The following is a 21,588-nucleotide window of genomic DNA, read 5'->3' as shown; positions in this document are numbered from 1 at the left end:
GTGGGCCTGCAGCATCCCAGCCATCAACTCCACCCACCCAAAAAACAGACAGGAAAAAGGCTCATACCTCCTTTTCGTTTTATTTGTCTCCCAGACTGTGTACAGCACATCCCCAAGGAAGCAGCAAGGATTTTTTTTCTCTTGGTTCCACTCCCCCAGGCAGGCCCAGCAAAGCCTGGGGACCAGCAGCATTTATAGAGGGGGGATCAGCTCACAGGTGCTGCTGGTGCCACTCAGCTCACACCAGGGCTCCCAGCAGCTGTGTGCAATGAAGAATCCACTTCCCCCTCCTGCACCCAGGTGAAATAGGAGCTCAAAAAATATCCCCTTGCCTGGGCACTGGGATGAGCCTTCCGCACCCTTTGGCACAGCCAGGTGGCATCGCTTGGGCACCAACATTCCCGAGGGACTGGCACCACCAGGGTGGCCACAGGCCCCCCGTATCCAGCTGGAATCACCATCTCACCGGGCAGGAGGGGCTGCAGGAACCGGTGCAGATCCCCGGGGTGGCCTCGGCTCTCACCATGGCACGCTTGGATCTGAAAAAGAAGGTTTTCAGTCACGGCGGGGCTTTACACAGCCCCAGAGCCACCCCCAAGCCCCTGCTGCTGCCAGCTCCAGCTCCCAGGCTGGGCCCAGGCAGGAGCAAAGGGCTCCCAGTGCAAACCAGTTTGCCCAGCAGCTGCTCCCACACTCACCAGTTAGGGCGCATCCCGTCCGTGGCAAAGCCGTGCCAGGCTGGAAGGGTCTGTCCTGCTCGGGCGGAGGAACCCAGCCGGTGCCCGTGCCGGGAGAACCGAGCCCGGGGCCGGGAGGGTCACCGGCTCTCCCGGGGACTCCAGCCCCACCCGCTCCCGGTCTCGGGGGGACGCGGCAATGCAGAGCCCCTGGGGCCGGTCACCGGGCCGGGGATCGGGAGCTGCCGGGGTCCCGCGGCTCCACCGCGTCCCCACGTCGCGCGTGGGAGGCAGCAGGGACACCCGGCCCCATCCCGGGAAGCTGATGCTGTCCCCCCGCAGAGGGTCCGAGCCAAACCCACTGCCAGAGCCACGGGACCCGCGGCGTGTCCCGCACCGGCCCGGGCAGGCTCTACGCCGCAACTCCAGCCACCAGAGCCCTCAGCGCGGGGGCGACGGGAGCCAACGGCCTCGGTTCACCCGGTTCTGCCCCGGTTCTCACCTGTTTTCCACCGCTTTTCCCGCTTTCCCTCACCCTGTCCCTCCCCTCTCCCGCCGGCCGTCGGGAACCGGGAGGGCGCCCGGGGACGCTGAGCTCGGCTCGGTCCCTGCGGAGAGGCGCGGCTGCAATGGGAGCAGCTCCAGCACGGCTCCCAGGCCGCTCGGAACGGGACCCGAGCCCGGCAGAGCCCCTTGGACCGGGACCGGGACCGGGACCGGGGCGGAGGCGCCGCGGTTGTGGCGCCCTCGCGTGGCCAGCGCGGGCATTGCAGGCGGGCCGCCCCGCCCCGGCGCAGTGTCGCCGTCTGGCGGCCGCGGCGCGGCAGCGCAGCCCCCGCCGGCAGCGGCCCCCGCGCCCGCAAGGACATTGGCGACACGGGGACACCTTTCCGCCACCCCTTTATTCAAGCCGCCGCACGTTTGAGCCCTCGCCCATGGAGCCAGCCGCTGCCGCCGTCCGGGACCCGCCCGCAGGTACCGGGAGCTCCTGTGGAGAAAGCAGATCCCGTCGGCCTCGGCACCCACGCCAATGCGGGGCTCCGGTCACACCGGCTCGGTCGTCCCCCCGCTCCCCTGCACCTTCACGCGATGCCCGTTTCCCGCACATCTTCACTTCTGGAAGGTCTGTCCTTGTTTAACGTTTCCATCTCTTCTGCCTTTCTCTTCCTACGCTGCCTCCGACAGTGGCTTGACAGGGTGGAAAATAATAAAAAACAAACAAACAAAACGAGGCAGAAGGGGGCATGGCAGTGATGCTCCTTCCTCTCCCTCGGCTTTTACCCTGCAGAAGATCCACGTGGATCTTCACACCTGCTTTCCAGCCCCAAAAGAATGTCCCAGGCACCTCCCAACACCTGCAGGAGCATGTCCCAGCGACCTGGGGCAGCCCCAGTTCAACCTGCCTGGAGCCAAGGGAGCCAGGCAGGATTTGCTCCCTCTTCCCTTTCCCTTCCCACCCCATTCCCCCACGTACTGGCTGCAGAGGCAGATGCCGACGACGAGGATGATGAGGGCGACGATGGCGACGATGAGGGAGATGATGACGATCTGGCCCTGGTCCCCTCGCAGGTAGAACAGATCCACCCTCTCGCAGCGAGCCCCGGTGTAGCCCCGCTCGCACCTGCCCCGCGGCGCAGGGGAGGCACGGGGCGGTCCCAAAAGCTGCCACGGTGCCCGTGCCCCCCTCAGGCCGCTCTCCCGGGGAGGACGGGCACAGCATCCCACCCCGTGCCGCCGTGTCCCCGCCGCGGGTGACTTACACACAAGCCGGCGCCTCCTCGGCCACGAGGAAGCGGCACCTCCCTTTGACACAGTAGTGCTGGTACTCCTCCGGGCACCGGGAGAAGTGGCTCTGCCGCCGCAGCTGCGTCCCGTTCCCTGCGGGTGACAAGCACGAGGGGTGACAGTTCTGCCCAGAGGCAGCAGCACCCCCGAGCCGCTGCATCCCCGCAGCAGCTCCGAGCCCGCCCGGCTGCAACCAGCGCGGTCGGCTTGGGCGCCCCTGGCTTCCCAGCCCAGCCGTGCCACACAAAACACCTGCTCATCCGCCATCCTGGCCCGCTCCCCCGCTCCCTTCCAAGGCCTCCGGCTTCCCCCAGCACCCCCACACCACCCCCTCACCTGTGCATCCCTTGGCCGTGCCGCAGCTCAGCCCCTCGGCGCCGTGGCCGGCCGTGGCGTTGGTGTCGGCGCCCACGCAGCCGAAGCACGCCAAGCCTGGAAGGCGGCGGAGGCAGCTCAGAGGGGAACCCCGGCACCCCCCACAGCCACGGGGGGGGCGCTGGCAGCGGGCTCTGCAGCTGCGCCCACGGCCCCCCTGCGCCGGCAGCATCAGCTTTTCCCCAGGGCCGGGAGAAGGGGAAGCCGGTCCCCGCCTGCTGCCTCCACCCAGCAACGCCCCGGCACGGAGGTCTGGGAGCCAGCAGGGTGGCTTTTTGGACCACACAGCCCAGCCAGCTGCTCCTCTGCCCGGGGAGGATGCAGGGAGGGATGCCCAGAGAGATCCGGACTCATGGAATCATTGATTGGCTTGGCCTGCAAGGGACTGCCAAGTTCGTCTCGTTCCAACTCTGCTGCCACGGGCAGGGACAACTTCCATTAGCCCAGGTTGGTTCAAGCCCTGTCCAACCTGGCCTAGGACGCTCCCAGGGATGGAGCAGCCACAGCTTCTCTGGGCAACCTGTGCCAAGGCCTCCCCACCCTCCTCAGCCTGGGAAGAATTCCTTCCCAGTATCTAATCTAAACCTGCCCTTTGTCAGTGCGGAGCCGTTCCCCTTTGTCCTGTCACTCCGTGCCCTTGCGACAAGCGCCTCTGCAGTTCCCTTGGAGCCCCTTTAGGCACCGCAAGGTGCTCCGAGGTCTCCCTGGAGCCCCGCACAACCTGGGAAAGGGGAAAGGGGCCACCGCCGTCTCCCCGCGGCCCCGGGCTGAAACCGAGAGGCGGCCGGGGCGGGCGCGTCGGAGCGGCGGTAACCGGATCGCTGGCATACCAGCACTGACTCAGCACGGCCCCGCTCCCCGCCCGGCCCTCCCCAGGGCTTCACCCGCCGAGGTGGCACCCGGAGAGCGGGGACAGGTCCTGCCTGACGGGGCAGGAGCCCGGGTGGCTCCCGAGGAGGTGGCCCGCCGAGGCGGGGCTGTCGCCATCCCGCGTGGGGGCACTTGGAGGCGTCCCGGAGAGTTGGCGCAGCCGGATCCCGGCAGCCTCGTCTCCCGCTCCCTGTTTCCTCATCCGGCACCTTGGAAACAGCGGTGGGAGATGCCCGGCCAAGCCTCCGGAGTCCCCCCCCCGTGCCACGGCGGGGACATTCCCGGCACACACGTCCCTCCTGGCTATATATAGCCAGCACGGCGCTGCCGGCGCGCTGCGGGTGACAGCGCCCCGAGAGAGCCCGGCGGGGAGGAAAGGGAGCCCACCGCCCCGCCCGGGCCAGCCGCAGGGTGGGAGCTGCCTGGCGGGAGCCAGGGATGAGCCATGGGGCGGCTGCACCCCGGGATCCAGCTGTGGGCGGCGTGGGCATGCGGCGGGACAGGGAGGGAGGGAGGCTGACTTCACTCGCGGTGACCGAGTTCACAGCTCGACATGGAAAGATCCCCACCAAGCTGCGCTCCCCACCCTTATTGCAAGCAGATGCCGAGTTCTGGCATCCTCCGGGCTGGCAGCCCCTTGGCAGGACCGCCCTGGTGGCAGTGCCAGCCCCGGAGGGAGGGGGCTGTGCCCACCCGCGGCCGCATCGCGGCACCCAGAGGCTGCAGGTGCAAACTCCCTCACCTCCCTGATGCACGGCGAGACTGGCTCCACTATCTCGGGCTGCAGCCTTTCCTGAGCAGCCGGAGATAACCCAGGAAAGTATCCCAAACACTGGATTATTTTGCTCCTAACACCGCCTTGCTCTCCCAGGAAAGCCCAAACCGTAGGGGAGCAACCACCCAGGGCATGACTGAGCTCTGAGGGGACACACCAGCCCCAAAACAGGTCGGCTACTCTTGCTCTGCTCCTGCCAGCACAGGTTTGGCAGGTTTTGCCAAGTGCTGTCACCAGCCCTGCCAAAGGGCCAAACCCAAGCTGCTCCCTGCAGAGAGAAAAGCTCCCCTGAAATCCCAGTGCAGGCACTCTCTGCCAGGGAGGGTCTCAGCTGTCCAGCCTGTCTGTGGTTATTTCCTGGCAACCATCAGCAGACACCTGTCTGCAGCTGCCTGCTTCCCAAAAATCTTAGGAACTAACATGGGAATGAGTGCTCACACACTTGCTGGATAGGTACTGGCCCCCCTGCCCCCGGCATCCCACACTCCCGGCGCTGCCAAGGACGGCCGTGGGTACTCAGGCACCCATCAGCAGCGTCCCTTCAACAGGTGGTAAAAGCATCCCGGTCCTGCTCCAGGATCCAGCCAGGACATCCTGGCCCCCAGGCTGGCCCCAAGGCATTCAGGGATTCAGAGGCAGGGGAGCACTGGATTGGAACGGTGGGGAGTTCCAGGATGGGACCTGGGGGCACAGAGGGAGCCCAGGGACAGTGCTGGGCAAAGGAAAGGCTGGGATGGGATGGGACTGTCCAGGGGGGCACAGGGAGTCTCTGGGCTGGGGCTGGAGAAACACCAGGATGAACAGTGATGGATGGGACAGGGCCAGCGTCAGGACGGGGTGTGAGAGGGGGGAACACAAGGGTCCAGCAGAACGGGAGCCGGGGAGCAGCGGGATGGGATGGGCCAGCACCAGGACAGGCACGGGGGAGCACCGGGATGGGAGCGGGAGGCAGGTGCAGGATCATCAGCCTGGGAGCGAGAAGCAGCGGGACTAGAGAGAGGACGGTGCCGGGGCAGGGGTGACACCGGGCTGGGACAGTGGAGGTGACACCGCGCAGGGACGCGGAGCACCGGGCCGGGACAGGGAGGAACGCCCTGCCAGCCGCTGGGTATCCCGGGACCGGGCAGGTGGCGGGGCAGGGGGACGCCCGTGCTTACCGGAGGCGAGGGCCAGGCAGAGCAGCAGGGTACCGGGGCCGCCGCCCGGGGCCGGGGCCGCCGCCGCCTCCATGCGCGCCGCCGCCGCCTGCCCGGTGCCCGGTGCCCGGCAGCTGCGGCGGGGCGGGACGGGGGCGGCCGCTCTGGCACCACCGCCCTCCTCCTCCTCCTCCTCCTCCTCCTCCTCCTGCGCCTCCTCCTCCTCCAGCTGCGCGGCTCCCACCCCGCCGGAGCCATCCCTGGCGGTCTCGGTGTCCCCTCCCGGGTGTCCCACCCACGCGTGTCCCACCTCGCAGCGGCCGCGCCTGGCCTCTCCTGCCAGGAGGCGTCGAGCAGATGCCGCGCCCCAGATCCCTGGGGATTTGGGCAGCCAGAGGGATCCCCCATCCTGCCATCACGGCTTCCAAGCGGCGCTCCCGGGATCCCCTCTCCAGAGGGACAGAGGCCGCACACCCCAGTCCAGCCGCGCCTCTCCAGAGCGTTTATCCCCGGCCAGCTTGTTGTGGGAAGGTAGATTTATTCACAGCGAGTAAAACACCCTCCCAAGGGCCTTGGCAGGCAATGACGGCAGCTCCCAATTATTCTGCAAGGGGCTGTGCCTTGGCAAAATACACCTCGCGGTGTCATTTTTGCCTCGGGAGGCATGTTCCCGGTCCCCTGAGGAGGAGAAGAGACCCACAGGGGTGAAGGTGTCCCCCGGTGCTGGCGTGTCCCCTCCTGCCATCCGGAGTCGCTCAGTAGGGATGCTTCGCCGCGGGCTGGCGCTGTCCCGGCTCCCAGCAGAGCACAGGAGGGGACAGGAGAGGACAGAAGGGGACAGAAGGATCTCCCGGCAGAGAGGGGCGCGGGCAGGGAGCGGCGGCGGAGCCCCCGGGCGCGAATGAAGGTGGAAATGAAAGACTGGAAAGAACGGGTGACCTCAAACCGCAAGCTGGCAGCTATTAATGCGAGTGCTGGCAGCCGCCCAGCCATGCCATTTGGCCGCTGGCCAGGGGGTGAGCAAGCTCCCTTAGCCCTGGCCAGCCAAAAATTCCTGCTGCAAGCTCCGGCACACCGGTACCGCCGGCCCCTCGGCTCACGGCCGCGCCGGCTCCCTGCCAGCGGCCCCCCAAAAGCAGGCAAAGAGTGATAAACCACAAGGATGGTGCAAAAGCTCTGCTGAGGGCTTGGGCAAGACCAGCAAAACTGGCAGCTGGCACCCGGATGTGGCACAGGGCCACCCAAGAGGAGCTGGCTCCATCCCGGTGGGGTGGGCAAGGGCAGGGAGTAGGAAAAAAAAAAAAAAAGAAATCCTAGTGCCCATCAAAAGAAAAGTTTCCCTCCAGCATCCTTCATATCTGGATAAAACTGGAGGGAAAAGGCAATTTGAAGAGATATTAAAAGAGCTGGAGCCTCAGGGCAGATGTCACCAGAGGCAATGGTTTCCAATCTCCGGCAGCAATGGGAAAGGGTTGGCAAAAGTTATCCCCAAAAAAGGACGTCTCCCTGGCCGTGTCCCCTGCTCCGTGCCGGGAGGACCAGGCAGAGGTGACCAGCAGGTGGCAGCTGGAGCCCAGGGCTGGTGGCCCTCAGGGGAGCTCCGGGCTCGCCAGAGCCCAGCCCTCGGCGCCCCAAAACTCGGCTCGGGCGCAGCGTTCGCACCCAGGGCCACGGCGAGGAGCAGCGGCCGTGCCCAGCCCGGCCCCGCTCCAAAAATTCCTGCCCATGGAAGCACCAGCGCCATCGACAACAGGGATGCGAGATGGGAAGCAGGGAGATTAGCACGCTGCTCCCACGGCGGCAACAACAGCAATATTTTCCCTCCTCCCGAGCAGAGGAAAGGTTTCAAGGAGAGCTGAGATGCTGATAGCGCTCGTCTGCCTCAGGAATGCCAGCTGACTTGGATTTTGTGCCCTGCTGGTTTAGGCCCAGGGCCAGGATCCATCCTGAGAAAATGCCACACAACACAGCAGAACAGAGGGCTGAGTAACCCCGGGTAAAGATAGCTCGGCTACAGCCCGGGCTCCAAAAATCCTTTTCCATAGTGAGCGTGCAAAAGCCTGGGGAGGATGAGTTCAGCCTGAAAATATGTCACCCACAGCACAGCTCTCCCCAGAAGGAAAGAGGTAAAAAAATGGTCCTTGTACCTCCTGCTGTGCCACAGGTGTCTGTCTCCTGGCTGGATCCTTTGGGCTCTGGAAGCTGCATTTTGGGAGCTGTTTGTGCCGTGGAAAGGCAGGACCCTGACTGCCTGGCTCTCTTGATCCATGTACCTGGCTTGTCCCCCACCACAGGCACCAGATCCCTCTGCAGCAGGCAAGGGGATCCCCAGGGAGGTCCAGAATCACGGCATCACAGAGCAGTTTGAATTGGAGGGGACCTTAAAGCCCTTGTTGTTCCAACCTTGCTGCCACGGGCAGGGACACCTTCCACTAGCCCAGGCTGCTCTGAGACTTGCCCAACCTGTCCTTGGACACTTGCAAAGATGGGGCAACCACAGCTTCTCTGTACAACCTGTGCCAGTACATCCCCATCACATTCAGGCGGGAGCCGGCACGGCCCCGAGAACCGAGAGGGACGAGCGCCAGTGACCCGCAGCACGCCAAGCGCAGCGTGTGCCGCCCACGGGCGGCGTGTGGCACCCGGCATCCACTCCCGGCGCCTCATCCCAGCACAGGCGGACCGGCCCCAGCATCCCGTGCCCGGTGCCGGTGCCGCTCCCCCGGCGGTGCCCGGGGCCGGCAGGTGCCGCTGTGGGCCGGGCCGGGCGGGGGGCGGCGGCGGGGGCCGGGCCGGGCGGCGGCGGGGCCGGGCGCTGCGTCCCTCCCGCCGCGGCTGCCAGCGCCGCCGGCACCATGGGCTGCTGCTGCCGCCTCCTCTTCCTCGCCCTCCTCCTCCTCCCGGCAGGTAAGCGGGACGGGCAGGGGGCTCGGCGGGGGTGGCGGGGCAGGAGGAGCCCCGCGGCTGCCGGGGACAGCCCGGCTCCTTCCCGGGGAAGGGCTCCGCAGAGCCAGCCCCGCTCGCACTGCCGGGAGGGGGGTCACCCCCAGTGACAGCGGCGCGCTCGGGCAAGACGCGTTCCAGCCGGCTTTCCCCCGGCTGCCTCGAAGGAGGGCGACTTGATGGGACCACCAGAGTCTCCTCACGGCCAGCCTCGCATATGCCCCTTCCCTCCACGGTCACTGCTCCCAAGGAGCTTTTACGGCTCTCCCTGGCCTTGAGCCCAGGCTCTCACGCCCCCAGCCCCCGGCATCTCCCCCCGGCGGCACCAGGCTCCCCATCCCACAGAAACGCCCGATTTTGGCATCTTCCCGCACTGAGACGCTCAGCGGGGACAGTTCTGTCCCCGGCTGATGCGACAGCGAGCTCAGGTCACCCCTCCGCCCGCCCAGGCTGGGCTTTTAATAAACACGAGGAGCCGCTTGCTCGGGAACATGGAAAACACACTTGCATAACCGGGGACACTGCGCGCGAGGAGGAATCCATGGGCTGAGCTGTCGCTGTCACATTGCTGCCGGCAGAGCAGCGACACGGGCCGGGGCTCAGCTCCCTGCCACAGCCCGCAGGCAGCGGCGGCTCCTCCCCAGCCCCGCAGCTGGGCAGGTCGTGGCCGCGGGACCCCGAACCATCACCCCGGACCGCGTCAGCAGCCCGGACATCTTCCCCGGATCACTGAGAGCCGATCAGGGAGAGCTGGATGAATAATTAGCCCTGTAAAGGGGGGATTTGCCGGCGAGCTCCTGATCTGTGCTTCCCGAGAAAATGTGTTCGGGAGGGATGGGGATGAGCATTTTGCTCCTTCGCTGGCCCAAATTTGTCCCTAAAGCAGCCGGTCTCTGTCGGGAGTCAGCCTTTGGGGTTGGGAGGCGGGCTTTTCCCAGCGCCCGGGCCAAACCCAAAGCTGTTCCCACGACCATCCCTCTCCAAAGCACCAACGCCAGCCAGGCTTGGCAGAAGGAACAGAAAAGATTTCCCTGAACCCTGATCCCACGTCTCTCAGTCTGCTCCCAAACGGCCCTCGAGCATCTTTCAGATGCTTTCTACAACATTTTTGTCCCCACTTAAAAATTTTTTGGAAAAAAAAAAAAACAAAATAAAAAAACAGGGTGTATATATATATATATCACTTGGGAGGAAACACCAAGCACGATTTAAATATGCTTCAAGCTCATTCTGCAGGACTAAATGACATCAAGGACGTCACTGGCCAGGAATAAAATAAGTCTGGGTTTTGCCTGGCCACGTAATGAAATAACAGCGTCTTGCACAAGGAAGTTTTTATCCTGTTATTACTTCTTACTCTGGATGTAAATTGAAACCTGTTTTGCTTTCCTGACCTGGTGCCCAGCCCCAAGCCTGCTCTCCCCTTCACCAATTCCCCCTGTGCCCCAGCTGAGACATTTTTAAGTACCTTTTAGAAGCAGATTTTGGCCTTGAAGGTTTTGAGTGCTTCTTCGGGGAGGCTCTGGGCTGGAAGAGCTGCTTTTTGGGCTGGAAGAGCCTCATGGGCTGTTTTAAGCTGCCATTGAGGAGGCAAATCTTCAAGCACTCTGCTCCCCCATGAGCTGAAGGATGGGGGGGTTGGGTAATTATCCCCTCTCCCAGCCCAAATGAGCAATCAGCCTCTAATAGCAGAGGATGCTCTAAAATTCCTCTGCCGAACCCAGTTGCTTCTCCCCCCAGGGAGGGGCTGGGATGGGGCTGATGCATGTTGGAAGCTGCACCTGGAAGCACTAATTAGCAGCCAGCCAGGAAAATTATGGAACTGGGGAGTTGTCACCTGGGCAGAACTGCTTCTTGCAAAACTCCTGCCTGGCTCCAGAGCCATATCCAAGATATGTGCCTGGGAAAAATCTCGTGAGGTGTCCCAAGCAGGCAGGTCCATCTGCCAGCTCCCAGCCCAAGGAGACAACAAAGAGCATCCCATGGGATCCTTTATTCCCCTTCCCCAGGGGGAATCAGCACAGCATCAACACCTTTTGGCATGTTTCAAGAATATAACTTGAAATACCGTATGTGTTTTTCATTTAAAGAGGCAAGACAGCATTTTAGAAAGAGCTGGTGCTGTCAGCTACTGCTTTCCACCCCATCAGACACCTTTGGCTGTACAGGCTGACCACTAGCCAGAGGTTGTTTGGTCACTCTCAGGAGGAAAAAAAAAACACCTAAAAATTCCTCTTTGCCTTCTTTTCTGCTATAATTTCATTGCAGCATCAGCACCAAGGGCTTAATGAGCTGAATAATTGAGCAACACTTAGCTTTGGAGGGGGGAAACACCATCTTTTCTTTGGGTGGAGCGTGGGTTTGTCGTGCCACCACAAATCCTCACCTCTGGGTTTGGATCATGGGGCAGGGAAGAACTTTAACACCCACTCCAGGCAAGGAAGGAGGGAGCATGCAGCATGCAAGGAGCCATGTGAATTAAAAAAAAAAAAAAAAGCTATTTTCAGCTGGGAAGAGCCGAAACTGCAGAGTGCTGGAGCTTCCCTCGTGCCTCCTCAAGGGGGGTCTGCCCACAACAGCATTCCTCAGGCTCTGGAGGGTGAGCAGGAGTGAGCCAGGCCTCATGGCTGGGACAGAGGCTTGGGATGGTGAGGGACACACGGATTTCTCTTGTGCAGCTGTTTCTCTTAGCTACAGAAAGCTTCAGAGCAATTAGAGCTCAGCCACTTAATGACCATGCAGCAGAATAAAACTAATCATGCAGGAAGCCAGCTCGGCTTGCCAGTAAATCAGAGCAACTGCAGATTTATTGGATCTGATGGCCCTGGCTTCTTCTCACGGGCAGGGAACAGCTTTGCCTTTTACCTGTTGGTGTTTCTGGCCTCTGGTTTTCTCCCTTGGTTTCATACCATGGCCGACAGACCCTGGCGCTGAAAACAGAGGGGATAGAGCAGGAAAGAGTGGAGCAGCACATCAGGCAGGGGTGCTGCTGCTGACACTGGGGGTCACCAGCACTCACATGCAGTGCTGGAGCTTTGCTGCACACCTCCAGCTAGAGATGCTCCCAGGAGTCAGCATTTCCCATCACTGATCCTGCTGGGTGCTCCCTCTGCGATGGCATGAAAATCCTGGCGAGTGTGAGACACAGCTCAGAGCCTGCAGAACTGCTCCCAGACCTTCCCATCATCCCTGTTTCTTGGGGATAACGAGGCAGGAGTCCAAACAGTGCCCCAGAAAAAGAAAGACACCAGTTAAAGTTAAGTTAAAGGCCCAAACCAACCACCACATCCTCTGTGTTCCTTCCCCCACATCGGCACAGAGCTCAGGCACAGCCCTGTGCACTGCAGAGAGAAGTGAACATCCCCAAATCCCAAACTGCATGGGGACAGGGAAGGTGAGGCAGTGCAGGGATGAACAGCTGGAAAAACTCGTTGAACCCAAAGCAAAAACCAGTTTGGCTTAGTCCTAGCTACTCTAAGGAGGACATCCACAGCCAGATGCTGCTGGTTTTACAGCAAAGAAATACAATGGAAACCATACCTGAGCATTAACAAGGGGGAGGGGAACTACCAAAAACCAGCACAAGTTATGGGAATCCCCAGCCACAGAAACAAAAGCTGAGCCAACGAGGTCATGAGCAGGAAATCCTTACTTATATTTACATCTAGATTGTTTTATTGCTCTGCATCACTTAACCTGGTTATACACCATGGCACACTCAGGGGACTCAGGGCTGTTCTGTCATCAGCATTTGGTGAGGAGCAGCATGATGCAGGACCAGCAAAAGGTCTTTTTTTGCTCACTCCTGTGATTAAAGGCTGAGGTTTCTACAGAACTTTGCTTTAAAGGGCAGTGATGCTTACTCTTTACAGCATGCTCTGGTTACTTGTGGTTTTTGGGTGTTTGCCTGCTGCTAAACTGGCATGGAAAGTGGTACCCAAGCTGGCTGCACAAGCAGAGAGTGCTGTGTGTGTGTCCAGCAGCTCTCCTTGTTTTCCTGCTGTTGTTACATTTCTTGTTGGGAGCAGGTGGCGAGATTCCTCGTGCAAGGGCGCTCAGAACAAATTAATGCCCGTGTTATGGAAACTTGCATTATCCCTTTGGCCTTGGCTGCTGGAGGAGCACCCCTGGCTGCAGCTGGGGCTTGGGTGCTCCAGTCAATGTGGGCTGGGAGCAGCAGTGTGGGATGGCTCCTGTGGGCTCCTGTGGCTGTGCCAGAGGCCACGAGCTCGGAAGCGAAGCTTGCTGAAAGCTCTGCCTTATCCCTGGATGTTTGTTTTGCTGCTCCGGCCTGATGTCATTCACTCGGGCTGGAGATGTTCTCTGGTGGCTTTTAGGCTGCCTTTCAGCTGGCAGAGCAATTCAGGATTCGCTGCAATGGCTTTCGGAGTGCCTGGGAAAAGCATTCTGGAGAGGCTGCCAGCCCAGGTCAAGCAGCTCTTTCCCAAGAGGAGCACGAGCATCACTCAGCTCCTGCAAGGGCAAGACCTGCCCCTCTGTGTGCCCTCCAGGAGCCAGGAGAGCATCCTGGCAGCAGGAGAGAGAAATAATTCACCAGGCTCATTCCTCACGTTGGCCCTTGATTAGGGCTAATATTCCCCTAGAGATTATCCCCTAACAATATCCCCTTCCCCTAAGAGCAGGATATTTGCATGGCAGGGTTTTGGGTTCTTCTTTCCCTGGCTGTTTTCTGTATTCCAAGTGACAAAAATCTAGGAAAGGGACTTGGCAAAGCTCCTGTGGGGCTCTGGAGTGTGACACCAGTGCTTTCCTAGGTGGTTACCTCATCCTGGCAGGACCCTGCCTCGCTCTCTGCTGGATTCCAGCAGGGTGGTCAACTGCCCTGAGTGAATTAGATGAGCAAATTCCTCAGGGCTGAGCTATGCTCGGCATCCTCTGGGAGCAAACATCCCTCAGAGCCTCTGCCAGCCCATGCTGGAGGTGTTTTTAGCCTTCCAAGCCACGTGGTCCTGCGTGAGGTGTTGTAGCTGTCTGGTTTGTCCCTTGTCCCAGGGCTCCAGCAGCAGCTCCTGCAGATGGGATGTTGGGGAAACAAAGAAGAGCTCTGCTTGGCTTTGGTTTTCCTTTTGGTTTTCCCTTTCAGACGCATTGGTGAGAGGACAGGACGTGCAGACAAGGCTGCAGGGATGTGGATGGGGACACACGGAACACCAGCCAAGGGGGTCCTCGACCCTTTTGTCCCTTAATCCTCACCCCATTCACAAGCAGCCTGCGCTGCCTCTCGGATCATGGCGGGGATTTCCTGGGGTTATCTCCTCTGGGTGAGAGCCCAAGGGCAGTGCCTGGCTCCCAGATCTCCTATGGAGCCGATGGCTTGGAGGAGGCAGGGGACAGCCCAGCGCTGGCACGGGCAGGGCGTGCTCGCAGGGAGAGGCAGGGAAGACCAGGGCTGAGCTGAGCTTCCTTGCCCTCCTGGGAAGAGTCCCTGTGACTTGTGACCTCCTTGGCTGGGAGCGCTCAGCAAGCAGCCAGAGATTGTTCCTGCCTCCAGTTCTGGCTCAGTCTCCGAATTTGTGCCCCTCAGATGTGATTGGAAAGTTCCTGACTCATCCCGGCGGGCAGCGCTGCCCATTGGGCTGCCTCCAAAGTTCAGGCAGGTCATGGGAGCTCTGCTGACCCCAAGCACTTTGGGACATCAGGGTGGCTTTGCAGGGAGGTGGAAAGCTGCCTGTGTCCCTGAGGGACCAGGAGCATCTGCATTTACAGAGGTAACAAACTCCTGAGGTGCTGGGAGGATCCTGCTGTGCCTGGTGGGCTTGTTGGGCTGCAGAGGCTGCCTGGTACCTGCTGGAGAAATCTGAAAGGCCCAGGTGTGAAAAGATTGAAATACAGATGGATTCTGAACCGTGGTGTGAAGGGTCCTTGGTGCAGGCCTCCCTGCTGCTGTGGTGGCTCATTCAGTAACCAGATTCCAGCCTGTCATTCCTCTCCTCCTCCCTGTCCCACGGTTTGTGTCCTTGGCCTGAGGAGGGTGAAAGCTCAGAGCCATCTCCAAGAGCTTGTCCCCAGGAGAGAAGAGTAGCCACAGCCTCAATCCCACCTCCAAGACCCCTTTGCTTGGGAAACGGGGTCCTTCCACATGGAGATCCACAGAACCAAAAAAAGCAATTTTGGCTGGATTAATGAGTCCCTGCTCACCAGTGCCAGATCCCATTGTTTCTACACACAGGCACTGAATGTTTCCATCCTCCCCACTCCTGATTAGTTCATTGCAGCTGGAGTGAGCTCCTGCTCTTCCCAGCGCTGGGCTTGGGATGCTCTGGGGGATGTAAATCGATGAATACATGGAATAAAAATGCCTCCCGATGTCATGCAGTGTTGGCACACTCTTCCCTCATCCCAACCACACGAAGGGGGCCAGTGCTGGACCAGTGCTGAGCTCAGCCCTAGAAAGGGGGGGAAAAGCCCCAGCAGTCAGCTGGTGGGGACAGAGGGAGAAATGACTCATCTTCATGCTAAGAAATGGAGACAAGAGAATGAATGCACAAGGAAATGGGGGGAGAGGAGAAAGAGGCATCTTGTGTTATCACTCCCAGCTGCACAGTGGCTGCTGTGAGCAGGAGCTTCTTCCCCTGCTGCTGGAGGGAGGTGCTGGGGAACTGGAGGGGCTGACTGGGGTGATGGGGGTATCCCAAACTGGGGGGAAAGTGGGGCTGATTTATACCAGGACAACTGGTCTGGTTTAAACCTCACCTCTAGGTACACAGCTGTATTTCCCCTCTATTTTAGATGGCTCTCACCATTCCTAAACTTATTTCCAGCTCAATTCCCAAGCCCTTTAGTGCTCTCCCAAGCACCAGCTTGCCCCAGGGATTGCCCTGTCGTTAACATTTCTTTGTCTCACTCCTAGGACTGGGCCATGACTCCCCAGAGTCACCCCACATCCCCATCCGCTCCCCCTTCCTCTGGGGGGGTGTCCCAGTGAAACCAGACTCCAGGGATGTCCCCACACCAGCTCCAGGCCAGCCCGAGCTGCCCTTGTCCACGGGACCTTCCGGAGATGGGACGTCCTCCAGGCCCCTGGAGGGGGATGGCCACAATGCCAGCGCCCCGGTGGCAGCATTGTCCCCTGCTCCTGTCACCACAGCCTCCAGCCCCGGCTCGGTGCCACCCGCCTCGGAGGCGGCCCCGGCTCCGTGGACAGCAAACACCGCCAGCCTGGCAGGAAGCACCGAGGATTTGGGGGCAGCTTCCAGCCCCACAGACACGGCCATGCCATCACCTCCCTCCTCCCTTCCCACCCACGACCCCACCTCACCTCCTGGGATGGGCCCGTCCCCGACGCCCATGAGCCCTGCTGCCACCCAGCTGCTGAGCAAGGATGTCCCTTCCCTGGGGACACTGGCCATGGCATCGAGCCTGGCCATGGAGCCAACATCCCCCCCAGTGACTGAGATGAGCCCCACGGAAGCCGAGGCCACGGCCTCAGAGAAAACCACCGGAGTCACCATGGAGGAGGTGCCACGTGCCCTGAGTGCAGGTGAGCTCCCCTGCTCCCCATGTGCGTGGGGAATGACAGCCTCAGCGTGCTCAGAGCCCCACACTGGAAGGGAAAAGGTGCTCAGCTTCCTCAGAGCATGTCTCTGCAAAATTCCTGGAGGAGCCCATGTCATCTGATCCACTGGCAGAGACCAGGAGTGGTAGATAACAAATCTCGGTTGCCTGGAGATGCGAATAAAATCCTCAGCTCTAAATTTGACTTGAAACACTTCAGGATGAAGGGAAACAAACGGCTGGATGGTGGGTGCAGCCTGAGTTAGGGTGATGGAGGTTTTAATTTTCCCTCCTGGAGAGGTCAGGAAGCTGTCATGAGCTTCTCCCCATCCCCTTGTGCAAACACGGGTAGCTTAAAATGGCTCCACGTGGCTGGAAAAGGGGAGACGTGGAGCATTTCTAGCCTTGGCTCAGCAATGAATGCTGCCTAGTGCTGGGAGGAGCATCAGAGGGCGAGTCCATAGTGCCCAAGCTGTGTTTCATCCTACATATTCCTGCTCTGCATTTATGGGAAGGGGTTCATGGCCAAAACAGAGGGGGGCCGAGCCTCCTCTTTGGGAATCATTGAGGGAATATTCCCCCCGTCAGAGATGGCTGCTGTGGCTGAGCTGGGAGCAGCTGGGGTGTGGGATGTGGAGCTGAGTCTCCACGTGGTGGGGCTGAACCCTGCCCCTTCTGGTGTTTTGTGCACAGGGAGCATCGTGGCCATAACCGTGACGGTCATCGTGGTGGTGGTGCTGGTGTTCGGGGCAGCCGCGTACCTCAAGATCAGGTAAGGCTGGTTTTGGGCTTCCCCCCCTCCCGGAGGCTCCATCTCACTGTCACCAGGATGATGCTAAGTGCTAGGAAGATGCTGTCCCCAAGCCTGGCAGGGCAATCTGTGGCCTCTGCTGCCAGCAGGGCTCTGTTTCTTACCGCTCCTGTACTGGAAAGCGGAGTTTGGATCCCTCATTTTACAACAGCCCTGCTCAAATGCCAGGGATGCTGCTCAGCATAGTCATATCCAGTAATTATCCCTTGGGAAAGCTGCTGCCGTGGGTCTCGCTGTCACTGGGACAATAAACAGCAGCAGAGCCCAGTGCTGAGCATCCCTAATGAGCCTTTGCTGAAAGCTGAGATGAGCAAAGGTCTGGTTTTAATTCCCTGCCCTGTCCAGGCTCATTCAATGGGGGCAAAACTCAGCTGGGGCTTCACTTCCTTTCTCCTGGTCCTTCCTCTTAAAACATCCCAAAGCATGACCTAGGGAGCCCTTGTGTTAATATTTCTTCATCCCTTGGCAAAGTAAGTAATAAATCCTCAAAGTAACCCCAGGATTGCTTTCCCTGGCAGGCACTCTTCCTACGGACGGCTTTTGGACGACCACGACTACGGCTCCTGGGGCAACTACAACAACCCTCTCTATGATGATTCCTAGCAGGGATGAAGAGAAAAAACCCCATAAACCCTTAATTTATAAGCGCTTCTGCAGCAGAGCATCCACTGTCGAGGAGATGCCGGGCATGGAGCCCCTGCCTCAGGCAGGATTACAGTGGGGCTGGTGGATGGCAGGAACTGGAGGGCAGCCGTGCAGTGCTGACAATAAACCTGAATTTTGGTTGGCCTTTGAGCAGGAAACCAGGTCCTGGGGCAGCTCAGCCACTTCTTGTAGACAAGGGAAGCCAAATTCCCCAGGGGGAAGGGCTGGGGAGGTCAAGGGAGAGGATGGAGGTTCAGCCAGTGCTGTGGCATCTTTGGAAATGCTGCTGCTCTGTGATTTGGCAGGGGGGAGTGGGGGTCTGCTGAGCCAGAGCCAGCAGTGTGCTGGGGTCTCCCGTGCTTTCACATGTCCCTTCCCCTAAAATCACTCCCCTGTGTTGCCCTGCTATGAAATCCTTTGCCTTGTCTCCCCAGGAATCATGAACAGTTATGGGGCCGCTCAGTCACTGCTCCCTTTCCTTTCCTTTCCTGCAGGTGCTTCCATGCAGAAGTTCCTAATTTAAGTTTTTTCCATTTAATTGTAGGGGCTTTGGTCCCAAAAGCAGCCCAGGAGCCCATGGGAAGATGCACTGACCATTCATTTCACACACGTGGCTGCTTGCTCCACAGCTTTGTTTCCATTCCTCAAAAAAACTTGGCTGCTAAAAAGGAGCGGAGTGTTCTTTTCATCCCCAATTCGTCTTCAGCTTTTAGTGTGGGAAGGCTGGGGGTGGCTGATGGCAGAGCTGGTTTGGGAAGGGGATGCTCAGCCACTTCTCCCTCTGGCTAAATTCCCTGGCAGTGGAAAGCAAAGCCCTCAGCCCATGTGGCCTTAAGAAACAAACCAGCCCTGAATGATGCTGCAAAGTTTTGGGGTGTCCTGGTACAGGTGGTGCAGGCTCGGGAACAGGTTCTGCTGTTCACCCTGCCTCCCAGATGGAGCATCCCTGGAAACATCAAAGCTTGGGGCGTTTCCATGATTGCTTCCTGCAATGAGAGATGCATCATCTCCGGATTTCCACCAAGTGAGTGCAGCAAACGCGGCCGGCGCCACAACAGGCACCTGGAAAGGTCAGGAGAAATGAGGGCAGCTCTGCTTCCCAAAAGGAAGTGCAATCATAGTGCATTTTCCTTTTCCTCCTGAGCCTTTTTCAGCCTGTGCAGTCCCTCAACCTCCTTTTAGTTCAAACTTGGTGAAAACAGGAAAATAAACCTGTGGATGGTTGTTGCACCTCCCAGCCACGGCCAGCCTGGAAAACTGTTGGGGCTGGGAGCATACACAGGGAAGCACAGGCTCTGAAGATGCTTATGATGAGCAAAATTCCTTTTCACCTTTTTGGCACCTAAGAAGCAGCAAATTAGGCTACCTTGGCTAAGAAAAGCCACCAACTGAATTAAAAAACAACCACCCTTCTTCTCTGGAAATAAATAGGGTGTTGTTCTGCTGCTGCCAAACTGAGGGAATAAAGAGAGAGGAAAAGCCATCACCTTCAATTAAAAGTATATAACCCCAAGGGAATAAATTCCTTTTTCATGAAGGACACAAATGGGATCTGTTTTCCTGCTCAACCCTGTGCCTGGATCCTCAAAATGAATTACTCTCTCTTGCCCTACAATGCAAGGAAGGAGCTGTACATATTTTTGGGGATATCCCGGGGTGAAAAGAAATTCCTCACCTCTCTGGGATCAGACACCATCCCCAGTGACACAGATGATATGGACATGGACAATGTGTTTCCATCTGCAGGACTGTTTGGCAGCATGAGCCAAGGCACAGGGCAGCCTAGGGAATAACAGATGTGTTTGCCAAGTGGAAAAAACACTTTATTTTGGGGTGTAATGCCCTCAGAGGGAGGATGCCTGTGTTCCAGGCAATGGCTTCAAACACCCCTCTCACATTCCCACCTCAGGCCCTCTGGCTTATCGAGGGGTTTCTATCCCACACCAGTATAGCAGGGAAAAAGCAACCAGGACATGTTCTAAAAAAGGCCTTTCTCCTTTTTTAAAAATCAGCGGGGTTAACCCTGCTACCGACTTGCTTCATGTGCAAAACCAGCAAATTCCCATTTTTCCCAAAGGCTCCCACATCTCTGGCTCAATTCCACCTCCTCCCAACTCCCTCACCCCGCTTTGGCTCCGTTTCATCTCGGAGCTATTTTATTTATATAGGAAAAAAATAGCTGGCATAGCTCCGTGCGTGTGGAACATCCCATTCCCAACCCGCGGCGCCGGCCATGCCGCGATCCCGCCCCGGCTCTCCTGCCCTGCCCTCACCGCAGAGCCAGCGGCTGGAAGCTTTATCACCACTTCCAGACTCCCTCTGGCCTCCCTAATGATGCTCTTGTTTGGCTCATTTGTGAGTATTCCCATCAATCACCCACCTTTCCAAGCACAGAGTTACCGGAGTGAGTAGCAGGGAGTAGCTCCTGGCTGCAGCCTCCCCGCTGCTGCTTGGGCACAGGAATTGGTTCAGGTGTCAGAACCCACCTCCAGCTGGAACCATGGAGGAGCAGATCCAAGGAAACCACCCCATTTCCAGCACGGAGGTCCCAGCACACCCCTGGGCTGAGCTCTGCAGAGACAGATGCTCTCAGGGCTGCCCCTCTGAGGTGTAAACAGCACAACACTGAGGAGCCTCTCCCCCACTGCATCCCTTCCAGCTGGAGATTCAAAATCAGATGGGCAGGGGTGAGATGTCAGCCCCAGGAAGGGGTGGCTGAACCAGAGGTTTAACACAGAACACCCCACTTCCATCCCACGTGATGTTACTGCAGCAAGCCAAAACCACACCAGAGGCATCAAACCAGTCCAAAATTCGAGATCCTCACTCCCCCACAGCTCCTGAGCCATCGCCCTGTGCCTTCCCATGGGATGGAGGGCCCAGCAGAGCCCCCCCAGCCCTGCACTGTTCCACTTGCTGCCTCCCCGAGTCCCTCCTCCCACGTTCCACAGACCTCGGCAGGCCCTGCCTTTATTAATAGCTCCGTGACCTTGAGTGTGGCCACAGCCCTGAGCCTGCTGGAACTCCACTTTTTTCCCACAAAGCAGCAGTAATCCCATCTGCTCCTGATTGTGGTGTGGATGGGTGAGCAAGGCAGGATTCCAGGTGCCAGGGAGTGCAGGAGCTTCTCAACAGCTCCCATAGCCCAAGGGCAAGCTGTGGCCAAGGCAGCTGCTGCTGCCATCCCTGGATCCTCTCATCGCCCCGATCCCAGCATCCTTCCCACTCCCATTGGCTGCACCTCCATGAACAGGGCAGCAAAGCTTCATACAGCATCTCCCATCCCATAAAGCAGCTCCTTACCTGTCTTTATCCCCCCCTCCATTGCCCTTTATCCCCTGAAAATGCCATTCCTTTTCCTGTGGTGCCATTTATTCCCTGGCAAAGAGAGTTGAGGGCTCGGTGCCAAGACAAACACGCCAAACAGCGGTTCAGCATTCCCTCAGTGTTCACATTCCCTCGTGCACTTTCCAGAGGCAAACACCAAAAACAGGAGAGCAAAAGTTGGAAATAACCTGGATCCCACACCATGAATAATTTTCCTTCCCAACACCAAAGCTCAGCTCAACTAAGAATTTCTTTCAGCCTCCTCTTGTGGTTGGAACCCAAACAAGAATATTTCCAGTTAATAATTGGAATAAAATTAGCTTCCCATTTAACAGTTAACCTGCTCGGTTGTGGACTTGACCAGCATGGTTTTACCATTAGCAACACACTCCAAGGCTACTTGGCCAGAGTCTTCTGGGATGACAACTCCTGCAGGCTGATGGGAGCCCCACTGGCACTTCCAGGCTTACCTGGGAGCAGGTCTTTACCCAGGGAAGGAGATGGAGTCACCAGATGCCAACCAAAGCAGCAGAGAGTCTTCCTTGAACCACAGAACAAAACCATGAAAACACAGGAGCTTTTAAAAAATAAAGCACTTATTTTCCTAACAGTGTCTCGGGCCTCACACCTCCCCACATCCAACCATTTTTCAGCACTGAATCATGGTTTAAACTCAGCTGGGAATTTCCAGGGAGTACGTGTGTGAAAGAAGAGCACATCACGCACAGC

General features: G+C 58.9%; 2 protein-coding genes across 2 annotated transcripts; one reads left to right on the top strand and one right to left on the bottom strand.

Annotated features, from left to right (window-relative positions):
• Nucleotides 1–1,560: 1,560 nt before the first annotated feature.
• On the bottom strand, nt 1,561–5,712 carry BTC (betacellulin). The gene is made up of 6 exons (XM_077782594.1): nt 5,640–5,712; nt 2,799–2,894; nt 2,438–2,555; nt 2,152–2,298; nt 1,758–1,865; nt 1,561–1,665 (listed from the first exon to the last, which is right to left on the bottom strand). The coding sequence occupies exons 1-5, from the start codon at nt 5,710–5,712 to the stop codon at nt 1,760–1,762; spliced, it is 540 nt and encodes a 179-aa protein (XP_077638720.1). The 3' UTR covers nt 1,561–1,665; nt 1,758–1,759.
• Nucleotides 5,713–8,458: 2,746 nt separating this feature from the next.
• Nucleotides 8,459–17,690, top strand: PARM1 (prostate androgen-regulated mucin-like protein 1). Its single transcript, XM_021531571.3, has 4 exons — nt 8,459–8,525; nt 15,433–16,062; nt 16,770–16,848; nt 17,406–17,690. The coding sequence occupies exons 1-4, from the start codon at nt 8,474–8,476 to the stop codon at nt 17,488–17,490; spliced, it is 846 nt and encodes a 281-aa protein (XP_021387246.2). The 5' UTR covers nt 8,459–8,473; the 3' UTR covers nt 17,491–17,690.
• The last annotated feature ends 3,898 nt before the right edge of the window (nt 17,691–21,588 follow it).

Source organism: Lonchura striata, chromosome 4, assembly GCF_046129695.1.
Source record: "Lonchura striata isolate bLonStr1 chromosome 4, bLonStr1.mat, whole genome shotgun sequence".
NCBI classification, from domain to species: domain Eukaryota; kingdom Metazoa; phylum Chordata; class Aves; order Passeriformes; family Estrildidae; genus Lonchura; species Lonchura striata.
The sequence above is the reverse complement of the archived record's forward strand: the minus strand, read 5'-3'. Positions and strand labels throughout refer to the sequence as shown.